Source organism: Galleria mellonella, unplaced genomic scaffold, assembly GCF_026898425.1.
Source record: "Galleria mellonella isolate WM207_F2 unplaced genomic scaffold, CSIRO_AGI_GalMel_v1 utg74, whole genome shotgun sequence".
Classification (NCBI taxonomy): Eukaryota; Metazoa; Arthropoda; class Insecta; order Lepidoptera; family Pyralidae; genus Galleria; species Galleria mellonella.
The window spans coordinates 881157-899763 of record NW_026442147.1 but is presented as its reverse complement, the minus strand read 5'-3'; the positions used below and the strand labels follow the sequence as shown (position 1 = coordinate 899763).

At 29.3% G+C, this 18607-nt stretch overlaps 3 protein-coding genes across 4 annotated transcripts; 2 read left to right on the top strand and 1 right to left on the bottom strand.

Moving 5' to 3' along the window:
• Positions 1 to 736: 736 nt before the first annotated feature.
• LOC113516268 (arylphorin-like) lies at positions 737 to 4636 on the top strand. Its single transcript, XM_026900659.2, has 5 exons — positions 737 to 895; positions 1395 to 1528; positions 1816 to 2649; positions 2727 to 2899; positions 3677 to 4636. Exons 1-5 carry the CDS (start codon positions 808 to 810, stop codon positions 4554 to 4556), a joined length of 2109 nt encoding a protein of 702 aa, XP_026756460.1. The 5' UTR covers positions 737 to 807; the 3' UTR covers positions 4557 to 4636.
• A 2963-nt stretch (positions 4637 to 7599) lies between these two features.
• LOC113516215 (arylphorin-like) lies at positions 7600 to 13112 on the top strand. Its single transcript, XM_052900963.1, has 5 exons — positions 7600 to 7756; positions 8617 to 8750; positions 10088 to 10921; positions 11443 to 11609; positions 12151 to 13112. The coding sequence occupies exons 1-5, from the start codon at positions 7669 to 7671 to the stop codon at positions 13028 to 13030; spliced, it is 2103 nt and encodes a 700-aa protein (XP_052756923.1). The 5' UTR covers positions 7600 to 7668; the 3' UTR covers positions 13031 to 13112.
• Positions 13113 to 13416: 304 nt separating this feature from the next.
• LOC113516216 (basic juvenile hormone-suppressible protein 2-like) lies at positions 13417 to 18603 on the bottom strand. 2 transcript variants are annotated; one of them, XM_026900596.3, is made up of 5 exons: positions 16839 to 18603; positions 16213 to 16322; positions 15319 to 16131; positions 14928 to 15073; positions 13417 to 14846 (listed from the first exon to the last, which is right to left on the bottom strand). In XM_026900596.3, exons 1-5 carry the CDS (start codon positions 16915 to 16917, stop codon positions 14000 to 14002), a joined length of 1995 nt encoding a protein of 664 aa, XP_026756397.2. In that variant the 5' UTR covers positions 16918 to 18603; the 3' UTR covers positions 13417 to 13999. The 2 variants fall into 2 exon arrangements, with proteins under 2 accessions (XP_026756397.2, XP_031764623.2); XM_031908763.2 differs by lacking the exon at positions 16213 to 16322.
• Between the last annotated feature and the right edge of the window lie 4 nt (positions 18604 to 18607).

The window sequence follows — 18607 nt, the reverse complement described above, 5'->3', positions numbered from 1 at the left end:
ACTTGGGTTGCCAATCCGTCTGCCAAGCATGGCAATTACTGGCGAAATCCATCCAAATGGAGGCTTATTTTCAGCAGTGGACAGTTAAAGCATGATGATGATTTTATTAGCGGACAAACCAAATCTGTGTATTATAGCATACAATTTTAAGGATTTTACTACGTCAAAAAAAATTATAACTAACACGTCTTGTCAGACTTCTTTAAATATTTTTTGTGGAAGTATAATATAACAGTTTAATGTATACAAGATATATATACATACATAGACGTACATACATAGATGCATATCTTCTTTTCATTTAAGAGTTTCCTCTTGTCGGTGCAACTAATTCATGCATCTTCCTCCAGCCAGCTCTATCCCAGGCCATATCCTTTACCTCCCTATACGACATGACGCCTAGTGTTTCCTTTATATGTCCCATGTAGTTAATCCTCGGTCTTCTTCTTCCTCTTTTGTCCTCTATCTTTCCTTCTATTATACTCTTAAAAAAATCGTCATGTCGTATAAGGTGGCCCAGCATTTTGCCTCTTCATAGATGCATATACAAATTTCAAATATTATAGGATTATGGAAGATCCTGTTTTAATAAATTAGGTAATAAATAATAAGCACGCTATCTAGAAAGTCATTCAAAAGTAGGTAATACAGCAAACGGTATGTTTTAAAAATTAACTTCAAGAGATAACGATTTATGAACACATTTCTATATTTTATAACAATCGATTACTTCGCAAAGATAAGAGGGTGGTATATAATGAGTAATTTTTTTTCGAGAGGCACAGTTGGCTTCTGGCTTTGGTGACAATGCAGACTGTCCTCTTTTTAGCGGCGCTGGTCAGCCTGGCCGCCGCTGGGTACCCGCAATACCATTACGATGTGGAAACCAGAAAACGTAAGGAAAACATCTATTTTATTTATTAACTCATTTAATAGGTAATATTTCAGTAGACAAATGCAAATTATGAATATTAAAGTTCAATTCTCATATATAAGATTTAATTGTATAGAAATTTATGTAAAAAATCAAATTTAGTCTTTTACTTTAAAATCCATTCAAACTAGAATACAAATATATTTTTCAGTACTCTATTTTTTGTTTGGGAATTTAATTTGTAATTTTCTGATATTATACAATTCTTTTTTATTAATATTTGAAAAAATAATAAAAATAATTGCGTTGTTTTAAAATATTTTATTTTATTTGTTATATAGGGTATTCTTAGCCAGTATATTTTTAAAATATTAAATTAAACTATATTTTTTTCTTAGTGAACTTTAATAGAATTTCATATATGAAACCTATATATATCTATGCAATAAAAATTTTAAATTTATATTACCAATATTTGTAAATATAATTATTATTTACTTTTATTGTTATTTGTTTACAGTTGATCCAAGTCTTTTAAATATTCAAACAAAAGTTTTATCACTTTTGGAGAATTGGAAACAAGTGAACCCGGATGATGAGTATTATAAAATTGGTAAAGAGTATAATGTTGAAGCAAACATGGAATCTTATACGGTAAGTGTAAAGAAATATCAAAGAACGACTTACTTAATAGGTCTATATATATTTTTTATTTTAGTTAAAAATATGATAAATCGTAATGATAATTTTCAAATGCATCTATTTTAAAAGTCTTACAAAATTTTGTTTATATAGATATTCTATTTAAATATATTTTTCATAGGTTAAAACACTACTTCTTTTTGTTAAGTATTAATGCATTATATTTAAATTAAAACTATCTTAATATCAATCTGCTTATATATCAATCTGCTTAATATAACTTATTGTTTGAATTTCAGAATCGGGAAGTTGTAACAGAATTCTTGTCATTATATAAGGCAGGTTTCATCCCTAAAAATGAAGTATTCTCCATATTCTACGAGAATCAAGCTCTAGAAGTCATAGCTCTATACAGACTGTTCTACTATGCCAAAGATTTTGAAACTTTCTACAAAACTGCGGCGTTTGCACGTGTTTGGTTGAACGAGGGTCAATTCGTCTATGCATTCTATTTGGCAGTTATTCATCGCGCTGATACAAGAGGCATAGTTTTACCAGCTCCGTACGAAATATGGCCAGAATACTTTATGAATAGCGATGTTTTATCCAAGATTTATCGTATCCAGATGCAGAAAGGCCTGATTATTCCAGAGCAAGGTCCATATTATGGAATATTGTCTAAAGACAACGCTTACTATTTCTACGCAAACTACTCTGGTCCTTTGACTTACGAAGACAATGAGAATCTATTATCGTACTTCATTGAAGACATTGGTTGGAATTCGTATTATTACTATTTCCATAATAGATTTCCATTCTGGGAAAATGGCGAACAACTGATTGGGCCACTTAAAGAACGCCGAGGGGAAATATACTATTATGTATATCAAAAAATATTAGCCCGTTATTATCTTGAACGTCTAGCAAACGGACTGGGAGAAATACCGAGGTTCAATTGGTTAGACAAATACCAAACAAGTTACTATCCCTTATTGAGCTCATACCAGTTGCCATTTGCTCAGAGAAATGACGATTACTACTTAGCCAGTGGTGATAATATTAACGACATTCAGTTCATTGATACGTATGAAAAGACTTTCTTACAATTGTTGCAGAAGGGCCAGTTTAAGGCTGTAAGTAAATATATTGATTTTCCATTTTAATTTATTTAATATAACAATAGATCTAATATTATTATTTTTCTTTTCAGTACAAACAAGAAGTTGATTTATACAACTCGAAATCTATTAACTTCGTTGGCAACTATTGGCAATCTAATGCGGATCTCTACGAGAAAGTGCCGAAAAGGAATTACTGGCGATCATATGAAGCCACTGCTCGTCGTGTTCTTGGTGCTGCTCCTAGAAGTTCCATTAATTACGAGTAAGTTTATATATAAACATTAAAATAATACGCTTTTTTTAAGTGTTTAATCACTCTCAAATTGGTAATCTTTAGTGAAAACTTTATTTGATTTTGCTCCACAAAAACATCTATTTTAATCGTGGCAAAACTGACCAGTTATTTTGTTTTAAAAATCAAAATACTGAACTGATCTTGGTGAAATTTCAATGAGATAAATCTGAAAGTATATTATTTTTAATAACATAATAATATAAAATTAAAAATGCTCCGAGATGATGACCATGAAACGCCTGAACAGATGTTTATAAATTGTAGTTAAGAACCATCTCGATCACATCATCTTTTAAACAAAAAAGACTGCATCATAATTAGTCCATTTATTTGGGTGTTACGATGCTACAGACAGACACAGACATGCCGAACTTATAACACCCTTTTTGTGTTGGGAGTTAAAAATAAGTTCAAATCAGTTTATAAATGACGGAGTTCTTAGATAACAAGCATAAAATGGAAAACATTTAACAAATTACAAATGGATAAATATTATTCTTTTATACATATTTTATGTATTCTGGTCCTTCTATCTAATTCAGAGAAGGAGGATTCAGAAATGTTCTTTAAGCTCTGTACTTGTGTCTATCTGTGTGTTTATCTAAAATATTGAAAATTATTGAGCAGCCCTTGTATATTTTATTTTATTTTCAATGCTAAATGTCTTCACAGGAAAAATTTAAAAAAATAAACAAGTGTGTTAATGATCTATTAAGTATTAAAATGCTTTTGATTTGTTTACAGAAACATGAACATACCTACCGCATTAGATTTTTACCAGACTTCACTACGTGACCCTGCCTTCTACCAACTGTACGCAAAGATCTTAGACTACATTAATGAATACAAAGAGTACTTGGAACCTTATTCTCAAGATGTACTTCACTATGTCGGCGTCAAGATTAACGACGTAAAAGTTGACAAACTAGTCACTTACTTCGAATATTTTGACTGGAATGCTACTAACGCCGTTTACTTGTCCGAGCAACAGCTTGATACCGTATCTCCTTCTTATATTGTCCGTCAACCTCGATTGAACAACAAACCATTCACTGTAAATATTGATATCAAGTCAGATGTCGAGTCCGAAGTAGTTGTTAAGATTTTCTTGGGCCCCAAATACGATGGCAATGGCCTTCCTATTAGTCTAGAAGACAACTGGATCAATTTTATTGAACTCGATTGGTTTACTCATAAACTTACTTCAGGACAAAACAAGATTGCACGCAAATCGGAAGAATTCTTTTTCTTCAAAGATGACTCTGTATCATTGTTCAAGATCTATGAGCTCCTGAGTAATGGTCAGGTGCCGTCGTACATGGTTGATAGATACATATACCTACCAAGAAGACTTATATTGCCTAGAGGTACTCAGCGTGGTTTCCCACTCCAGTTATTCGTAGTTGTTTATCCATACCAGGCCCCAGTTAAAGAATGGGAGTCAATGAGACAGTATATAGTGGACAACAAGCCATTCGGTTATCCATTTGATCGTCCTGTGACTCTGCCCTATTACTTTAATCAGCCTAACATGTACTTCAAGGATGTTTATGTTTATCAAGAAGGTGAACAGTACCCATATTACAATTCCTACTGGAGCCAGAACCAAGTCTCTAACCACTAAGAGGAGAGAGAAAAAATTTACATACAGTGTATACGAAATGATAAAATATTAACAAAATAAATCTCGATTAAAACTGTTAATTTGTTTTTATTTTTCTTATGACCTTGTAGCATCGTAGATATTTCATTGTGCAAAATAAATCGTATAATTTTTTTCAAATAAAAATAATGCAGATTTGTATGATTTTGGGTCCAAATGAAATTTCATGGCGTTAATGATGTTTTTCAATCTTTGGTTTCACTGCAATAGGTTAATATAAATGACGATGAAAAATGTAGATAAATTAAAGATAAATTAACTAAAAAATAAAGTATATTTAATTACGCCATTCTAACAATTCGTAGGTATCACATAATATCTTTAGCATTAAGTAAAAAATAACTGAAAGTTTTTTAAAGTATCAATTTTTTTGAAGAATTTCGTGCTTAATATGATTAAAAAAAATATAAGATCCTGTATATGAAATCTTTTTTTTTAATACACCTATTCAATGAGTTATTATTATCTTATATTCTAATAACTGGCAATTATTCTGGAAAAATATGAAACTCAATATATTTATAATAAGTAAGTGAATTTGAACAATGAGTAGCGTAGTAATTAGAATGAAAGATTTTTTTTAAATATTTACATACTTTAATAATAATACTTTATAGTGTAAAATAACAATGAAAATCTCAAGAAGTCAATATTATTTTATAATTGAATTTTATGTTATGAATTTCTATTGAAATTAGTGATAATAAATAAAAAAAAAAATTATAGTAAACGCATTTTTGTATAGTAATATTTTTTTATGAATTTACCGTCTAGTTCGGATTGTAATTACACCTAAGAAGAACGGACAAGAAACTCACCAGTTGTTTCTTGGAGAAATAGTTGAGTTTATAAAAAAATTGAATGGATAAAATGACTATCATATATTTTATATCGATAAAAACTACAATCAACCATATTCTTGAACAGATTAGCCTCTACTAGAAGCACCCATTTACGAGTATGATGCATGAGCCAGCTATCTTTATGTTCAGTCATAATATAGGAAGCTGAACGACCTGGCTCACCTCGCTGCTATCAATCTGGACATTATCGTGAGCATGATTTGTTTAAAGAAATTCCGTTACATTGGGTATAGTCATCATATGCACTCATTACAGAACTAAAATGTGATACTATATGTTCCACGAATATTGAAATTCAAAGAAAATAATTATACAAGTGACTTTCATATAAAATAAAAATCTACGAGTATCCAGAAACAATAAACTTATGTCTTGTAAATTAACTGTTATTATTTTGATGTATATACTGTATTCGATTTTATATGATAAATAAAATCAGAACAAATTTTTTTTAGCTGATTAATCCAATATAGCAGTAGATAACCGACACTACCAGCGTTCTTTGGATGTGGTTTCGTGGTTTTGGTATTGTTGGTTTAGGCAGTCGAGATTTTAATAAAGGATGTGAAATAAGTATGAATTCCCCCGCAGTTACCTATACTACAGTGGTCCATTTAAATTAACCAACCAGTTAGTTTCTACGGCTTTGCTAAGCATGGTGACCGGAAAAATTATAGTTCCCACTACTAGTCGATTAATCGACATACAAATTTATTTATTGGCTAAATTAGGAGCAATGGTTAAGAAATTACATCTTTATGTTTTTTTTTTTATTAAAATAAGTAAAAAAAAAAATAATTATTTACTAGCAGTTTGTCTGTTTAACTGGGACATGTTGAATAGCAAGGATAAAAATAGTCTATGAGCAAATAGTATATAAATATTTGCCCATAGATTACTTTCCTACGCATATGGCAAAAAAGAATTATTCTGATTGATCATATTTCATTTATTTCTCTGATTACTCAGTAGTCAGATATTGATATTTTTAATGATAAATTTCTTAGGGAGACTTTGTACAAAAGTCGTTTACTTGGGCACCTCTGTCCCATCCGTGTTTCTACCGTGAATCAGTTGTGTGTTGCATAGTTGTGTTTCGGTTTGAAGGGTGGGATATGACAGTGAATTTACAGGGTACAGGGGAATAACAACTGAGTCTTCAGGAATGGCAACGCATAGAGGGTATCATGGGGGAAACAGTGTACTTTGTTATGTCCATAGTACTGCTCATGTCTATAGGCGACGGTTACCATTTTCCATTAGGAGGGTCGTCAGCTTATTTGTCATTCTAAGTTGCATAAAATTTTTAAATTTGTGTCATGAACTTGTGGCTCACTACATATTTTGGAAAACTGTAAGTGAAGTGAGTAATTTATTCTTAAATGAATAAATAAATATTTATTGAAATATAATTTCATATTCAGACAATAGCAGAAGTTATAATTTAATTAAATAATACAAGCCTTAGTTTAAATAAAAACGTTATATTTTATATTTTAAAACGAAATTAATTTGTATATTATTAGATAGAAGACTGTCGTGCGGTTCCTGCATAGAATGGGCCACCCCTTCCTCTTCCGTAGGTGTCGTAAGAGGACTAAGGAAACTTAATGGTCAAGGGATAGGCAGCAGCGTCCGTCATAAAATATCAGCAAAGCCTAACTGCAGTTGCAAACCCGCCTGCCAAGCGTGGCAACTACTGGTAAAACCTAAAATTTAGCAATTAACAGTAAATGATATGATGTAATGATATTGATAAGACAAAAGACAATTTTGTGTAGCATTAGATAATTGTGGTTAAAAATATTTATAAATCCAATTTTTATATGAAATCAAATTTTCTCGAAAAACAGAACGTGCGTTTCAAGACGGGGCTTTTTATATTCAATTTCTAAACGATCATCAGTAATTTTAGTGTTAATCATCTGATGAAGGTAATCGCTACATTACACATAATAATACCCACAATCATTTTTATTAATTATAAAATATTATAAAATCACTAAATGAAATATATTTAATGAATATCATCACACTTATCTAGAAAGTCACGTTCTTATATCAGGTCGTATGTTTTGGAAATGGACCTCTAGAGATAACATTCTGATTACACCTCCATTTTTTTATAATAATCGACAAAAGATAAGGGGTTGTATATAATGCCTGGAAACTAATTAGCGAGGCACAGTTGGCATCTGGCTTTGGTGACAATGAAGACTGTCCTCGTTTTAGCGGCGCTTATAGGCCTGGTCGCCGCTGGTTACCCTCTATTCAATAACAATGTGAAAACCAAGACACGTAAGTGACGTAAATTAATCGATTTTAATAATACCGTTTTCTTATTTTGCAGCAGATAAAAATTAGACAGTTGTGAATTGGGAATATTTAGGTTTAATTATAGTTTATTTATTTGAGAAATAGGTGACAAATTTATATTGATATTGTTTTTATAAATATTAATAATTTGTTTTGTTTGGTGGATAGAAATTTTCAGTAAACTAGTGGAGATTTATCGTATTACTTACTATATTATTGTTAATGGGGTGAATAAAATAGACAATATATTCTCTCCTGCAATGAGTACAATTTAGATCTTTAATTACAAAACACGAGTATATATTTTATCGTTAGTTGAGAAGTATAAAATGAGATTCATTTATTGTAATATATATAAAATTACAATTTGAATAATATAATAACTAATGCAAATTCAATACATGGCAGGAGGACTTTAAAAAGACTTCTTGTTTTCAAATAAAGAATTTTATTAATATCCACGGTCCGCGATTATCACTTATCAATGAGCGGCAAAATAGTTTGCTTTCCTCTCCTTATACATATTAACAAAGTACAACGATATTTCAAATAGAATTGTCAACTATAGGCTTTTAATGGCCATGTAATTTTAGACATAGTACATATGAATAAATATATGTATGTGAATTTATAAAACATAACAGAGATTTAAAAGAATAACTGACGAGTTTCTCGCGGGCTCTTCTCAACAGATAATAGCTTTCCGAATCCTGCAGTAGATTTAAAAAATGACGATTTAAAAATACTTGCAAATAAGTATTTGAATAAAGATGATTTGAATTAAAAAAGTGTTACCGTTTACTTTCTAACTGAATACTTTATTTTAAACAATTTATTTGCAGTTGATCCTAACCTGGTAAATATTCAGAAAAAAGTTTTGTTACTTTTGGAGAACTGGAAACAGGTTGATCCTGATGATGAGTATTACAAAATTGGTAAAGAATACAATATTGAAGCAAACATCGAATTTTATACGGTAAGTAGGTAACATGATACAAAAAAAAATTAAAAATATAATTATAGTCTTATTATTGATAAAGTACATTGATAGATATTTGTATAAAATTTATGTAAATTAATTAGGAATTATTCATAAAAATATGATTTTAATATTCTTTTTAGGGTTTTATACCAAAAAGGTACAAAGGTACCTTTATATCCTGAGTTAATTTGTCTTTCGTTCTTTTGTTTGTCTTAGCAACTATTATGGCTACCGATTTCAAACTTATTTAATTATTATGCTGCATAGTTTTTATTTATGATCGAAAATGTGAGAAAAAAACCATTCCTTTTTACATACTTATTTAAATAATTTTATTGACCACAAGACAATATATTATAGTATAAACGGTAGATTTAATAATAGTAGCATTCTTAACTACTTAAGTGGTATAAAAAAACCGGTCAACCTCTAGGTCCTAGAAGTTGACGGGTTTTTTTAGAGTCTAGTAACAAACGCAGCATTTCATTATTAGGATAGGTAAAGATAATAACAATTAATACATACTTAACAAGTGTAATATAAAAATTGTAATAATTAAGAATGATGAATATAATATACATACATACATTTACATTATCATATTATCTGTAAATAAATAAATATATACATGTAATCTAAACTGAATATACGAAATATACATACATAAATATAAAGTAAAATTATATATAAATATAACTAGACAAATATATAAAATATAAAAGCAAGATAACGACTAGCTATACTACCATTTCAATGGATTCATGAGATAAGCATGGATTTTTTTTAAATATATACTTATTTGGAAGTTCTTCCTTATTTCTGAAGTTTGTGAAGCGTTATAATTAGGTACAATTTATAAAGGTGTATATAAATATTACAGAAGTCATCATCATTATTATATGCCATTATCTATATACGCTTCGTTTCACTAAAAGTAGATAGAAAATGCATTAAAATGAAGTACACGTGAATAAGTCTCTTATATAAGAGATAATAATTTACTTTATTAATTACAGTGCTTATAATAAATATTCGTTCAAATAATCCAGTAAAACTTATATTATCCTTACCAATGGAATAATTGACTTGATCATAAGATGAGCCTGCTGATGTACGACTGTAGTGGAAATAAAAAATCGATTAATTGATTGAATGTTTCAATTTGTTTTTTCAACAAAATAACAAATATATATCAACAAAAAATAATTACCTTTTAATTAAAAGTTTTATTTAAACGAACTATAATTATTTTTATATTTTCCTAATGAAATATTCACAAAAAAGTAATTGAAATAAAATTATAATAATAAATTTTATTGCTTTAATTTCAGAACCGAGAAGTTGTAACAGAATTTTTATCATTGTATAAAACTGGTTTTACTGCTAAAAATCAAATATTCTCCATATACTACGAGAATCAAGCTCTAGAAGTCAGAGCTCTATACAGACTGTTCTATTATGCCAAAGATTTTGAAACTTTCTACAAAACTGCGGCATTTGCACGTGTTTGGTTGAATGAGGGTCAATTTATCTACGCATTTTACATCGCAGTCATTCATCGCGCTGATACACGTGGCATAGTTTTACCAGCTCCGTACGAAATATGGCCAGAGTACTTCGTGAACAGCGATGTACTAGCTAAGATAAATCGCATCCAGATGCAGAAGGGTTTAATTTTACCAGAAACTGCTCAGTATTATGGTGTGTTAGCTAAGGATAATGCTTACTATTTCTACGCAAACTACTCTGGTCCTTGGACTTACGAAAATAATGAGAATCTATTATCGTACTTCATTGAAGACGTTGCTTGGAATTCGTATTATTACTATTTCCATAGTAAATTGCAATTCTGGGAAAAAGGTGAAAATGCCATTGGGCCATTCAAGGAACGTCGTGGTGAAATATACTATTTTATCTATCAACAAATATTGGCTCGTTATTATCTTGAACGTCTTTCCAATGGGCTTGGTGAAATACCAAGATTTAATTGGAATGATAGGCTACAGGCTGGTTACTATCCGCTTTTGACCACTCACCAGATACCTTTCGCTCAAAGAAACGGCGATTACTACTTGGCTAATGATGATAATATTGAAGACATTCAGTTTGTTGATAGTTATGAGAAAACCTTCCTACAGTTTTTACAGAAGGGCCAGTTTAAGGCTGTAAGTATATCTTATAATATTTTGTATATCCTAATAGATAATATTATAAATGCGAAAGTTAGTAAAGATGTTTGGTTGTTAAGATGTTTGTATGTTTCTTTCTGAATCACATTTAAAAGGACTAGATAGATTTGAATGAAATTTGTTTTTTTTTATGCAACCTAGAATGGCAAACAAGCTGACGGCCCACCTGATGGAAAGTGGTAACCGTTGCCTATAGACCTGAGCAGTACCATGGACATAACAGAGTATACTGTTTCGCCCATGAGACCCCCCATTCGTTACCATTCTTGAGGACTCAGATGTTATTCCTCTGTACCCTGTAAATTCACGCCATATCCCACACTTCAAACCGAAACACAGCCCTGCAAACACAACTGCTTCACGGTAGAAACACGAATAGGACAGAGGTACACGATTAGATTATATCCTAACATATAGAATAAAGTAATTTGTATGGGCAATGGCGTGGGACGTAGTGGATAATATTGAAATAAAACTTATATTGTTTTCTATTACAGTACAAGCAAGAAGTTGATCTATACAACTCGAAATCGGTAAACTTCGTTGGCAACTATTGGCAAGCTAATGTAGATCTCTACGAAAAGGTACCGCAAAGAAACTACCTTCGATCATATGAAGACGCTGCACGTCGTATTCTCGGTGCAGCTCCAAGAAATTCGTATGAGTAAGTGTAATTTTTACGTGTATGGTATACATATTTGCAAGATCCTGTGTTTTTTCAGGGTAATGTGATTGCATATTATATTATATGGGTAGTGATATTATAAAAAAAACAAAGCTACGAACATATTATGATAATTAAGATTATATTACACAAAAAAAGACTTCATTTTTGGAAAAAATTGTTTTGATTTAAAAACTAAATTACTGAACCGATTTTGTAAAAAAAATTATGGACCAAATACATAAATAAGTATATTCTTTTAAATAAAAAAAAAATTGAAATCGGTTTATAACTATCGGAGTTATGACGTAACAAACATTAAAAAAAAAATAACTAAATTGAGAACCTCCTTCTTTTTGAAGTGGGTTAAAAAGAAGTCATTATATCTTTTATTTAATGTAGTTACTAAACATATTCATAGCTTCTGGTTTTAAATTTAAAAACTTTTTATCTCTTATTTATCCATTATTATAAAGATATAAATAGATAAAATACGTTAAAAAATGAATAATATTAAAATACTTTTTTCATACTTTTCCAGAAACTTGAACGTACCTACAGCTTTGGACTTTTACCAGACCTCACTGCGAGATCCTGCCTTTTACCAGCTTTATGCGAAGATTTTAGATTTCATTAATCAGTACAAGGAGTATTTGGAGCCTTACACTCAGGATGTGCTTCATTTTGTCGGCGTCAAGATTAACGACGTAAAAGTTGATAAGCTAGTCACTTACTTCGAATATTTCGACTGGAATGCTACCAACGCTGTTTACTTGTCCGAACAACAACTCGATACCGGGTCTCCTTCATACATCGTCCGCCAACCTCGATTGAATAATCAGCCATTTACTGTAACTATTGATATCAAGTCAGATGTTGAATCCGAAGCTGTCATCAAGATCTTTATCGGTCCCAAATATGATGGTAATGGTTATCCTATTGACTTAGAAAATAACTGGGTGAATTTAGTAGAAATAGATTGGTTCACTCATAAACTTACCTCAGGACAAAATAAGATTGAACGTAAATCTGAAAATTTCTTCTGGTTTAAAGAAGACTCTGTGTCAGTATCTAAAATTTACGAGCTCTTGAACAATGGCCAAGTGCCACGGTATATGATTGAGAAATTTTTATTATTACCTAGAAGGCTACTGCTTCCTAGAGGTACCGAGGGAGGTGTTCCATTCCAGTTCTTCGTATTTGTTTATCCATACCAAGCTCCGTACAAAGAATGGGAACCGATGAAAGAATTCGTAGTAGACAATAAGCCTTTTGGCTATCCGTTCGATCGTCCAGTAACTGAATCTTACTACTTTACTCAGCCTAACATGTACTTCAAGGATGTTTACATTTATCAAGAAGGTGAAGAGTACCCATATTATACTTCTTACTGGAGCCAAAACCAAGTCCCCAAACACTAAAAGGAGAGAAAAAGATTTCTCAGGTAATGTTTATGAAATAACAATATGTTAATAAAATAAATATGATGTACTAAAATTAAAACTTTTGTTTTTCTTGTCTTCTTCTTGAATATTAAATAAGTAAGGAAGTAATTAATTATTTAACTGTAGAATAAATAAATATCCATTCTCCAGTTATTTCGATATAGGTATAAAGAAATATACAAACTACTCTTGCTTATGCACTCTAAATGTTTTTAACTCCTCTTTTAGATAGTACCAAATGGATGACTATGATAATAGGGATGTTGATTAATTCAAACTTTTGACTCTATAAATAAGTGAAAAACATTATATTCTAAATTTCAACCCAATTATATATTATAATAATACTTTGACGTAATTTTTATAGTAGTTTTCCATAGTAGTTGTCTTTTAATTTATTAGTTTTTCTCATTTGTAATAGTAGCGAATAGAATGTTCGTTATTACCGAATATTCAGAAGTATTTATCTTGTTATTGTATATTTAATATAGAGAAACGTTAGTTTCTACAATATGTAAGGACGCTAAGAAATTGGTTATTAAAGTTATTTATTCACTAAACATTTTTAACATCAATATTTGATTAAATCGGATAATAAAATTTTTTTTTCAATGCAGACTTTGAACTATAATTCCTTAAAAGGTTCCATTATTAAATATTCATCTTTTTTATATATAATCTTTATATTTTATTTTTTCTATATTTTATTATACTTATTTATTACTTCTTCTTTATATATTCTTATTTCTTTCTTTATATTTATCCTTACTTATTAATATTTGTAGCATCTTAATATTTTAAAAACTTCTTATAATATTTATGGTAATTTTTTTGAACATATGAATATGTTCTGGGCTCACAACCAGCTATAGGTACATATATAGCTATGAAGTTACAATACATATAATATAATACATTGTGGGTGGCATCTAACGTTTATATAAATCAATATAAATGTGGTGAAAAATGACCACTTGCATTGATTGTGCGTTTTTTATGATATATCGATATATTATAAAATCTATAATTGTTAGCATTATGAACGTAATTTTTAGCAATTCTATGGAATGGAAATCCTAGAGGTTTGTCATCTATTTCCAGAGATGTCTGATTATTATATTTGTTATATAGAAAACTGTTAGATATTGAATCGTTCACTTGTGTGATAATAATAAACAAAGTCATATTAAGTCCCTCTTCTGAACCTTTGGGTATTACAAGGTTTCCTGGAAATTTAAATATATCAAATTTATTTTCCTTTTCTTTAATTGTTTCCAAATTATAGTAATCATCAAAAGAAAATTTCGAAGAAGTTTGAGGACACCAACTGAGAATATTCGCGCCTTCTTCCATTTTTACAATATAAGAATCAAGCTCAAAAAATTTATAATAGTTATGAAAACAAGTAGTATAATAACACCGTGGACCTAAGAATAATCTCACCGCAACACTTTGCTGGATTGCAGACAATACAGTAAAATTTAATGTAAAAGGCATATAGTTTAATCTCATTTGTCTTGCTGCTATAACGGTTGATAATTCTGATGGGCTGTCTAAAGGATATAATGCTTTATTTATGTTGAATTGGTAATAATCAAAGTAGGTAGCAATAACTGAGAAATCATTATGAGTTATAGATAACTCATTCATTTCGTAAGTTGAAATATCAAATGGTTCTATGGTATTCGTAAAATCTCTAAAGTATTTTAATGCGCTTTCGATTATATTCCAATAAACTGGATCTCGCAAGGATGTTTCCGGATGATGTAATACCGAAGGTGCCGGGTTGTACCTGAAAATATTTTTTTTTTATATATTTCATATTAAAAAAAATGAGTTAGAATATTATAAAAAAAAAAATAAAATGTCTTACTGATTCATCGGGTAATTATAGGTACCATATCCATAAACATTTCGGATCATTTTTGCAGTTTTAATTCCGTCTAGATTAGCCCGAATTAGTTTTGACAATAATGATATATAATTGTCATCTGTAATTTTTATTAATGTACCGTTATCCTGTAACAAACAGTATTGAAAATAAATGAAATTTTCAAAAAAATGAGCTGTCAAATTGTTTGTTTCTATATTTTTTAATCGTTACTGCATAGTCAATATAATAAATAAACATTCTTCTCTTTAGCCTCTCTTCTTGCGAATTTAATTCCTATCTCACAAAATAGCATTTAAAAACATTCAGCCGAGAAATACGTCACGCTTAGATAATATATTCATTCAAAAACTTTAATATACAATAAACTTACCATTATTATTAGTCTCCTTGAAATAAATTCCTTTAAAGCAATGTCTATAGATATAAGAGCTACTTTATATTCATTCGATATATTGCGAAAATGAGATCGACTTGGAAAGGCTAGACCATTTTCATACGATAAAAATGGATAGTAATCACCTACGCATTGATGATTTAGTGAAGTATTCCTAGTATCCAAATGTTCTTTTTCTAGAAGATATCTAGCTAATAATTGCTGATGCTTGTAATGATAGTGTTCCGCATGTCTTGAATTAATTTGATCCAATTCTTCATTGGACATCCAGAACGGATGTGCTAAATGTACACCATAGTAATAACTGTTTAGTGCTATATCTTCTCTGAAATAATTAACTTCTATATCACAAATATCTAATGGCATATTCCAACTAGAATAATTAGTATTGATATATGTAATGTGATCGTTATTTTTATAAATTTGATACACATCGGCTTCTTGTTTATTAATATGTCCTTTGTTGAGTTTTACTCTATAGGCTTTTGCAATTGTCTCACTATTAACGAAGTAGTGTGGTTTATAAATGAATGGTGGTAATAATTTTTCAACATTTTGATTTCCATAAAGTGCAAGAAGGCGTAAAACGTACTCATACATGTGTTTATTGATGTTACTTTGCATCCAGTCCATCACAAAAGTAACATCATGTTTTTTTATTTCTTGGAGCATATTGAAAAGAGCTATTGTAGCTTTTCTTTGATTATCGTCGTATATATTAAATGTTATGCCTTTCATTGTAAAACCTTTACTCATGTAATCATTAAGTAATTGATAATTTTTATTGTCCTGAAATAAATTTTAATTTAACGAATATTTGCCATAATTTTTCAAATATATTTTGTTGTTTTTTTTTTATTTCAAATTTACCTTATCGACGAAGTCAGTTATATCAATTGACGAATATTCTTTTATTTTTTGTGGAGAGTAACCAGACGGAACTATATGTTTAATAAATACATCATCATTAAATGTAATTTCTGAAAATTGTAAGTAACTCTTTTATATTCTTATACTTTAAATATATTAGAATTTAATTATTATTGATTATATTATTATTATTAAATTTATAAAGTGCTTATAGTAGTTACATCCAAACTTATTAAAAAAACAATAATTTGTAAAATCATTCGAATAGATTAACTGTTTATTTATTTATTAATTATTTTCGAACTCTTCTTTACAGACGATATCACTCCGAACTAAGTGATTGAACTAGAGTCCAGTTAAGTCTAATCCTTTTGTAGCGATATTTATAGTAAATAACTTAATTATGGAATATGGGATGCAGAATTGATTTTAAGTAGGTTTACATCTGTGGTAATATTGGTCAAAAATCAAATGTTTTTCATTACGACGAGTTAAAAAGAATTTAGAATATTAAATATTCTTTTTAATCTACATTACATTATATGGCCTAAGAATAAATCTGTGATATGTTGTATTTTATAAATAAAATAAAAATAGATAGTAATAAAGTATTATAAAATTTGTACCTGCTTCATTAATAATACTTCGATATTCGTCTTTAGGAGCAGACAACACGCCGCTTATAAATAAAAATAATATCCACATTTTCCTTAGAAATATTCCCAATTAACAGAAGTCAAGGAAAGTCAGAAAATATTAAACCACACTAATATCTTGACAAAACTGGTGTCTCTTTATGTTTCTCTTCTTGAGCCAATTGAGCCGCTGGAGTCAGTTAACTAGAAATAATTTTGTACATTCGTTAACAAAAGCCCTTGATCTCCGATGCTTTAATATTTTTTGGTAAAAAAACTTATAAGGCATTTTCCGAATATGACAATTAAGATTTTTTTGGACCTCGTTCTATGTCGCTTATTATTTTGAGGAAGCAAGTTTTGACAACGTGGTGAAGAAGTCTCTGTTTGACTGCTACGTTGTTCGTACATTTTAATTCATATTCATATATGCGTATGTTCATTCAATATTTTACCTGTACCGTCAAATTCTTTTTATCACATCTATTCAAAAGTGGTCAAATGAGAAACAAATCGATTGTTCTTACATTAAGAAGTTCTAGTACGTGTTACAGTATTTGATAGTCGGAATTTCAGTGACTAAAATATTTAAGATAACAAAATAAATATAAATAGAGTTGTTATTATAGAAATCTAGTGCCAACCTTTCAGCATAATTATATTAGTTTAATATTATAACAAATATCTATTATTATCGAAACCACAGGCAGATATGGTTGTAGTGAGAACAAGGCCATTTTTACAATGCTTACATATCAAATAATAAAAGATGATTTGAAGATGGAAGATATTTAAGTTAAAAGTTATTAAAAAATTAAAATTATCAAAACAGTCAATATTATTAGCGTCATATTCTCAATTTTAGGATCATTACAATGACGTAATACTTGAGTTATTCATTTCTGAAAGTACAGGTGAAGATTTAATAATATAATAAAAATATGTATTGTATTATATGCTAAGTAGTTTTAAAACTGTTTTACATTTCTGTACGTTGAGCTCAGGATACAAAATGCAATTGGGCAATTTTCCAATTACGTGTCTTGGAGGGTTTCTTCTGTTAGAAGATACTGGGATAACTACGAATTATGAAAGATAGAATTACTTAGTTTTATAATCTTTGAATAACTAAATTTGTGCCTAATTAAATAAAACATGAAAAAATTTTAAAAATATTTAGAAATTTTTATTACAAATTGAGTGGTTTAGTTCCTTAGATTTTCTTTGAATTTCTTTATGCTACTGTTTCTATTTGCTGAAATATTAATTATGAAAATATACATACATATGCAAAAAAAATTGTAACATAGGTTAATTTTTTGAACAATTGTCGAAAGCGATAAATATGGTAAATTCATAAACTTTCCGTTATAAATATATATAGGCAAACATAACTTTCTACTATGTTCATTAGTTCACTTAATATGGATTTCATTACATTTTGTATCTGTAAAATTAGATAAATGAGAAAGATCTAAAAATATCATTTGTGATAATGTTGTTAAGAATACGCTAATTATTTTACATATTATAATATTATTATTAATACCTATCTTTAAAATACTATAAAATATTTTAAATAAAATTCGGTAATACAATCTCTGTAATTTTTTTTATTTATTTAGACTTATTAATTACTTCACACACTGTCACGTAGAGATAGAGGGCAGAAAGGGCAGAAATCGTGGCTGTGTCACGTTTAGTGTGTGAAGAAACGCGGTATTGTGTCAAGTACCCAAACTTAATTCTACTCGTAAATT